The 8,557-nt window shown below is 36.4% G+C and overlaps 1 protein-coding gene across 16 annotated transcripts in view; it reads left to right on the top strand.

The window, feature by feature from the left end:
* Positions 1 to 1,022: 1,022 nt before the first annotated feature.
* The window catches only part of Patronin (calmodulin-regulated spectrin-associated protein patronin), a 71,187-nt gene continuing 63,652 nt past the window's right edge, over positions 1,023 to 8,557 (top strand). For 11 of the 16 annotated variants that reach the window (XM_087411721.1, XM_087411719.1, XM_087411725.1 and 8 more), the window contains exons 1-2: positions 1,024 to 1,698; positions 5,055 to 5,783. In XM_087411721.1, the coding sequence (XP_087267847.1) occupies positions 5,442 to 5,783 (342 nt within the window). In that variant the 5' untranslated portion in view covers positions 1,024 to 1,698; positions 5,055 to 5,441. The other 5 variants (XM_011062012.2, XM_087411715.1, XM_087411714.1 and 2 more) reach the window with 5 other exon arrangements.

Here is an 8,557-nt window from a genome sequence, read left to right as displayed (position 1 = left end):
TTAGTTAATGAAGTTCATTCTCGTTAGTTAATGAAGTCTATTTTAAAGGATTTTTTAATAAAAATTTGTAAAGTGTATACATATATAAGTACATGACGAATTTATGTTATATAAATTGAACTAGACAAGGTTCTAGCCTAAATACAAAATGGGATCAAAAGATGATATCAAATATAATAGATTAGTTATTTTAGGAAAAAATAATATAATGATATCATTCGATACATTTTTGACGATGATTTTGTTATAAATTCTTGACATGATAATAATTTTTCAGTAATTTTTTATTATCTATCGATTTAAAATATTCGCGTTTTATGTCTATTTAATTCTATCAATGTAAATTAATTTTAATCTCTGTTTAATTTACTCTTTATATTTTTTTAATTTTTAAACCTGGGAAAAAACATGAAAGTATAATTAAATCAAGATTAATATTAATCTACATTGATAAAAATGGATAAAATTAATTTACTCTGATAAAAATATAAATCATATTTTTACCAATGTTGATTAACTTTGATCTCATTTACTTCCTATTCTTCTTTTCAAACTTTAAAAATCAGGAAAAAATAAATTAAATTACAATGGTAGAAATGAAAGATCCGGTTTTATCAATGTAAAACTAACTGTAATTTTAATTTAACTTATTGTTTATTTTTGTTCATTTCTTACGTACAGTTTTATTAATGTAAATTAACTTTAATTTCGATTTAATTTATCGTTTTCTAATTCTTAGACTTAAAGAAAGATGAAAAATAAATTAAAGCAGTACTAATTAACGGACACTAGAATTAGATAAAGATAAAGAGTAAATTGAATCGAGATTAAAATTAATCATTAATGGAATCGATGGAACTCAGCCCGATCGAAATCAATCCGAAAATCGCGCCGTTGCATCGTACCGTCATGACATAGCCACACCGTAAACTCGCGCGCATGCGCGCCGCGCGAATCGACTCGCGAGCGGTCGATAGATCGCGGCGGACTGCCTCTCGATCAATCGTCGTCATTTCGATCGGTCGCCCGATCATCATCTCGTTTATCGCGCGTATCGCGATGGACGGCGGAGTGCTGCTGCGTGCGGCGTACTGCTGGCTGCCTACGAACGGGTGAATCTCCGCGCTGAGAGGGAGAGAGAGGTGCCCCTGGTGTGTGTGGTGTATATACGCGGAAGCCCAGCTCGCGGAGATCCGTCGGGCCGCGCCTCGTCGCCTCGCTTCGCGACGGACGCGACGGACGCGACGGACTTCACGGCGTTGAAGCGGTGCGAAGTCGGGCGCGATCGCTCCGCGACGGTCGGTCGGTCGATCAGACGGGACGGACGATCCTTCCCCTGGGGAGGAGGGGAGTCGAGCGTGAGCGCGAATAATCGGGGACTCGCGAGAGAGTCGCGCCGTCTTCTCTCCTCGCGTGTGCTCTCTCGGCGACACGCAAAAAGGTATCCTCGCGGACACCTCGCGTCTGTGCATGTGCGATTTCGTTTACGCGCCGGGATCTGAAGTTGGCTGTCAACGAACGCGGGCGGCCGGATACTCTCAAGGAGCACGCTCACGAAATCTCGGAGGGTCTCGCACGAGGAAGAACGAGAGCGACCAATAGAGAGTGAGACAGAGAGAGAGAGAGAGAGAAAAAAAGAGGGACAGGGCCAAGCCAGTCTCGTGAGAGGAGCAGCAGAAAGGAAGAAAAAGGATAGAGGTACCTCCGTCGTCGGCGACGGATTGAGAATTTTCCTGTGTTCGTATGTGTTTCTCGAAGATTTCTTCCTTGATCCCTGCATTCACGCGACCTTCGACGCACGGACACGAGTATAGATGGACGCGAGATCATCGCGCGCGCGCGCGCACATGTATAATACGCGCGCGCGCGAGCGTGTGTGAGTGTGGGATCCCAGATCCCCAACTGTGTGTGCGCGAATGCTGCGTGAATCAGCCGTGCGACGACGATGACGGTCGATCGACGGTTTCGAGCGTGCCGCTTCCTCTCGCTCACGTCGTCGCCCGGTCGTTCCTCGCGCGAAGGATCGATACGCGTCGTAGTTTCCTTCGAGAAAAAGCGAGAGAGAGATGTGAGGAGAGAGGAGAGGCTCGCCGTTGCCATTCCCGACGAAAATAGCGAACGAGTTCTCTCTCTCTCTCGGCTCTCTCTTGCTCTCTCTTTCTCGCGACGGTGTCCTTTGGCCGCGTTTCGCCCGGCATTACTTTACGTTGTCAAGTCGCGGAACGGAAGGGGGAAGGGGATCGAACTTCGCAGAGGGGGAGAGGGAGACCACGTTCGATCGAGGACGTTTCGCGTCGCCGGTAAGCATCAGCGGGGAACGCCGAAACGGATGGATTCTCCGTCATCGGCGACGGGATCGCGATGTCGGGCAAGCGCTTTTATAACGTCGATCACGGGACTGTTCAAATTCGATCTAGGTTCTTTTAGTTGTCTGGTATGTCGATAGCTTGTGTTTTCTTTCGGTTTGAGGTTATCTGGTTTACGTAAGCTGTAAAGTGAAGTATGTTATCGTATAGCGATAAAATATACTTACACAAATGCTTTTACAATCTTGATAAAAGCTAGAAGTACTTACATTATTTCCCGCGAGGTTTGCGAGAGTTGGATTTTAATTGTTGACAGTTTTTCGATAATGAGATTTGTCAAATTTTTAATGTCATGTTATTTTAAATTTGTTTTGTATTTGTCTTTTTGAAATTGTAAACTTAGATCAATATTCATACAATGAAAGAGTATATTAAATTTTAATAAATATTTGCCTGAGTACTTCTAAATAAATATTAACTAAACGTAAATATATATTTAGTACAAGAACCATTAAGTTGATTTAATTGTCTTTTTTTTTATTGAGTGAATATTTATTTATTGTGAATGAATGTTTACTTAGTATTATTCAGAGAAATATGTATTAAGATTTAGTAAATTCTTTTTAGTATAGTCCATCTTAAGATTTAAGATCGTCTTAAGTAATGCCTTAATGTAATGTAATTAATATGGCCCTCTGATTGGTACGTGACATCTTAAGACTATACTTAAGATAGGTTTAATAAATATAGAACTGACTATAAATATCTTATACCGGTCTGTGATTGGTTGACATTTTAAGACTGTAGATGATATATAAGGACTAAGAATGAATATTGCCCTTAATTTTTTTATTTTGACTTATTGCATATTTATAATTTATTCGAGACATTAATATTTATGTGATCTATACAAATTGATTAAATGTAGAGGAGAAGAAAGAAAAATTAATTTGTAATAATCATATAACTTGAATAATTAAATTAGAGAAGAATAGAGAAAATATATATTAATTAATAGAATTAGCATTAATTATCATGATCGAATAGCTTTACAGAAAATGTTCTTTTAATGCCAATTTTATATAACTGTAATAATTTTATAACTGTAATCTGTAATTACTTTCATGTAATTTTATTTAACTATTTAGTCTTTTGATTTCACTATAATTGATCTGTTTAATTACATAGAAAATATTTATTTAAAACATTTTTAATTTGCCCATGATATTAGTTGAACGTATTCAGACATTTGCATAGCAAAAATTATTATAATACTTGACGCAGATTTAATAATAAATTATCATTAAAATTTGTGAAATTTATTACGTCATTGTTATTATATTTAAAAAAAAGAATATCAGTTCCACTTACTCTATAATTAGCTCAATTGAAATTAGGTTTAGCTTTGAATCAAGATTCGAGAATCTTCTGGAAATCGTGTTTTATCGTCAATAAAAACGTGGCCAATTCATCTTTGTTTCTAATTTACAGTAATTTACAGTCAGAGGGTCTTAAACACCTTCACTGCCACATGCATTACAATATTCACAATGATACAGGTGATGCACACAGAATTTTTATTTATGTATCTTGTGCATCATTCATGGTCTTAGCATTCTTTAACCTTTTGCAGCTGACGTCAAAATTACAGTAACGTAGTTATTGCTAGGTCTGTAAGATTTAATTTATATTAATTAAAAAGGACTAATTAATTTCAAGGAATTAAAATAACGACTCGGATAAAAAAACTTTGACTTTAAACAAATTTACGTACATCACATCTACGCAGTTTTCGAATACTACTAACTTAATAATTAAAATATAAGCAATATTAATAATAATTAATAGAGAAATTTACATTGCTATGTCAAATTGATGTCGGATCTCTCAATAATATTTAACGATTTTCGAATCAGGATGAAAATGCAAAACAATTTAAAATATTACTGAAAGTCAGAGAAAATGATGGAATTTTATTTGGAAATCAGGGAAAAATTATGGAATTTGTGTGGGATGAAGAATTGTGTGCTCCGAATAATCTAAAGCAGATGTAAAATAAAGAAAATTGTATTGTTTGATATCTTTAACAAAAAATTTATAATTAAGTGGTTCAAAGACCCGTCAGTTCCGGGAAGTTTATTATTCTGTATATATGACAACTGAGGAAGCCTTAAGCCTCAAACACAATGAAAAGTACTCAACAGGAACAGGGAATACAAGATTTGAACCTATCAAAAATCGTGTTATTAAAGTCTATTTTTTTTGGCTGAACTTTTTGTACAGTTCATCTTTATTCTCTTTCCTCCTTTTCTTTCGATGTTGGAGAAAAAAAAAAGAAAAGATTGTGCAAGAAGTTCAGCTAGAAAAGACAAGCTTAAAATTTACGGTTAGGTAATGTACGGTTTACCTTTAAAATGTTTGGGATAAATTGAAGTCTGTTTTATTCTCTGTTTCTACCTGTGTTTTCATTGTCTTTAAGGCTTAAAGTTCTATAAGACTTTTATAGTGGGACAAAAAAAAAGAATCAAAAAGGTGGGGAAAGAGAAGAGAGTTTATTGGCTAGCAGTCCCATGGATCGATGTTAAAAGCTAAGGACCGAAAATTGTAATGCCAGTATTCTCTTTTATCTCGCGTGGGCGACATTGTGATTAGGAGACACTGGCGTACACACGTGGGGAAATTCTTCGTGAAACACAAGTTCCTCGTATTCATCTCTCTCTCACTCTTATGGTCCGTTTATCGTTACAGAATTTGTTGACCTCCCACGTGTCTCGTCGACGGAAGAGTTTACGTTTGCCGCCACGCAGCTGTGCATAGTGTGTCACGTGCATGTGTGTGCCAAAGCGAGAATAAACCCGAGGAAAGCGAGACGTGGATGCTTAACGTGGATTAAGGATCAAGAAGATCAGTGAAATACGCGAGTGATCGAAGGAAAAATCGCGGGAACTTTCATCGTGAAGACTGTTTAGGAAGAAGGAAGAAAAATTGTTAAACAAAGAAAGGAGATCGGCAGCGGGTTTGGGATTCCTCGCGAGGTCGTCTCGGCTATGACGAGTACGGGGTGCCGCGTCGATCGAGGTTCGTTGATTGAAGCCACGGATGCCGACACGATTGTCAACATTATCATCCCATTGAATGTGGAACACGATCTCGCGGTTCTTCGCTAAGGGCAGTAAGACCGCGGTGGTGCAGGAAGAAACCGCGCCGCCACTGCCAACGGAGGAAAAAGACGAGCAGCAACAACAACCGGAGCGTGCGTGCAACGGCGTCGCCGACGACGACGCACCCGCCGACGGTACGAACGCCGTCCATGTGTTCTACGACGCGGCGATGGATCGCGGCGCGAGTGCAGACGATCGACGCAGGCCTGCCGCCGCTTCTGCTGCCGCAACCGGTGCCGCGGCGGCAGCATCAACCGACCAGCAGTCCAGCGGAGGCGATTCCGATCACTTCTCCGACGCCTACGAGTCCCGTCAGGTAGGTGTTCTGTCCGTCTTATCCTCTGGCGATGGCCGAAATAGAAACAGATCCGAGAAAGTAGCGAGTTAAACGAGGATAGAGACTTGGAAAGACTTATATCCATGTAAATAAATAAATTCTATCAATGTAAATTAACTTTAATTTCAGTTTATAATTTTTTTTAATTTTTGAAACTAGAAAATAATTAAAAGTAAAATAATACGATTAAAGTTAATCCACATTGATAGAAATAGGCCTCAAGCATTTTTGCTAACATATAATAACTTTAATCTCGGTTTAATTTACTCTTTTTCTAATTCTTAGAACTAGAGAGAAAAAGATAAAGCATAAATTAATCGAGATTAAAATTAATCTATATTAGGAGAGATTTGAACAGTATTGTGCTTTGTGTGGCTCCAGAATCTTCTGATAAGGATTACTGTAATACAATTGATTCTGGATAAAAGGCGGATGAAGCACAGAGATTTTAGGAATACTATAAAATATCGTAGTAATAAACTATAGCAATAAAATGATAAACCAGCATACGTTGGTATCTAGGAAGAAGGACGTCTTTAACCCTTTGGTGAGTCTGATGGTGAGTCAATCTATTGAACCCACTCGATTAAAATCTTTTTGTCAAAAATGTCAAACAATTCAATTTTTTTATATATATCTACAAATTTGAATTATTCTTATTAAAATAATATACTTATATTCATTTTTTTTTATAACAGTTATGTTATTTCGATTCTCTTTGAAATTAATTAACGCTTTTAATTAATATAAATTAAATAGATCTTACAGAATCAGCGTCAGTAATTGTGTACAGATTTTGGCGTCAGCTCCAGAGGGTTAAGATGCAGTAAATAGATTTTCCGAGGAATTTATATAGGGCCCGTGACAAAGATTATTTTCATCGCAGGATGTGGGACATTCGCGTTCTCCGTGACCGCGTGTCCGAAAGCGTTTGTCACGTGTATTTGCGAGACGCATGGAGGCTTAGAGGGAACTGTGCTCGGCAGTAAAACTATTCCCGAGCTGTGACGTTGTTGACGAATATGGCGTTCGTTTCCTGCGCGCAATGTTATTTATTGCGCGATAAAACTTGCTGGCGTTTCACCTGTGCACACAGACTCGCCTTCCTTCGGACGGCGGCGTCTTCGGCGAACTGCCTCGACGAATCGCACAACTCTAATTATCCCTTTAATTGCCCCGACTGATTCCGAGCGAGATCATGCGTCTCGAGAGCCATTCTGGACATAAATTCATCAACATTTTTGTGCGAGTAATCTCGGTTTTCAGGGAATCGCATCGATCCAGTATGGCTTCGTTTATTGACCCGTAAGAAAGAACTTTATTTCTATATCTGGCGGTGTAATCAAATTTCTAATGCCCATTTTCGTCAATGTGGATTTACTTTAATTTCGGTTCAATTTATTGTTCATATTTTTTTAATTTCTATAATAAATTTTATAATTTTTATATAACTAGAAAGATGAAAAGTAAGTTGAAAGTCTTTAAAAGACACGAAAAAAATTTCTGGTTGAAAATGAATGAAGAGGATTCTAGTCATATCAATCAGAATTCTTAATTATAATAATATTTAATCAGAATATTTTGTTCATTTTCAACTAGAATTCCAATTAATATATACTCTTTCTAGTGCAGATCGATTTTTAATATCTTACAACTTTATTGAGTAAGATTTGTTATAATTCATTATGTTTTCCCCTCAAAATATGACACTATTTCAGTGCTACTATAGTTAGTTTTCTTGTACTATAAAGGTTAAAGTTAATCTACATTGATGGAAACAGGTATAAGACTCATTATTTTCTTTAATGGAACTTTATTTCCAAGTCTCTACATCTTTTTTAATGGAACATATCCGTATCTTTATACATTATACAAGAGATTTTTTTATTTTCTTATTTTTAGAAAATCACAGTTCTACTATGCAGAGAAATTATGTTCTATATATTAGTTTTACCTTGCTTTTAAAATTCTTCGATCAAGATCGCGCGGGATACTATCAAATTCGCGCTTTTTTGCACGCTCTTGTGCAAATCACGTAGGTAATACTTTACTGTCGCATGATTTAATGTTTTTTTTTGTCCCGTACCGTTAATCCTGATTGCAGACGGTCTGCGCAATTCGTACCAATGAACAATCGATATTTGGCCATGCGAGCAGCCTCGTTATCGACGATCTCGTTTGGCACACGTTCAACGAGTATCATATTTGTTCTGGCTTCTCAAACAAAATTGTGTTGTCAATAGCGTTATAAAAAAACTACTAGGCAATACCTAAGATACAGATTTATATATATATTGTATATCGGATATAAATTTATCAAGTCGATTTCTATAAACATATACATATATGAAATATATATTCTAAGACTACACTTCAAAAGGTTCTCGAAGAAAATTTTACTCGATATAATATAATATATATTTTGAGTAAAATTTTCCTCCCGAAGACATTTTAGAATATAGTCTAGAAAAATATGCGTATGGATTTAATATCCTTGTACTAGAAAAATGTACTAAATTTTAATATTTAAATAAACTAAAAATTTACTTACAGTTAATAAATATTTACTCAATAAAGATGATAATTAAATGGTTCTTATATCAAATAAATATCTCAGTTGGTATTTTTCAAATAAATGATTTAATAAAATTTAATAAAATTTAATAAAATTTAATAAAATTTAATACACTTTTTCAGTGCAACATTATGTGAATTTACGATTTAAACAATATGATATAAAAATATAAACACCG

Source organism: Acromyrmex echinatior, chromosome 12 (genome assembly GCF_024713525.1).
Source record: "Acromyrmex echinatior isolate Ae372 chromosome 12, ASM2471352v2, whole genome shotgun sequence".
Lineage (NCBI taxonomy): Eukaryota > Metazoa > Arthropoda > Insecta > Hymenoptera > Formicidae > Acromyrmex > Acromyrmex echinatior.
The sequence above is the reverse complement of the archived record's forward strand: the minus strand, read 5'-3'. Positions and strand labels throughout refer to the sequence as shown.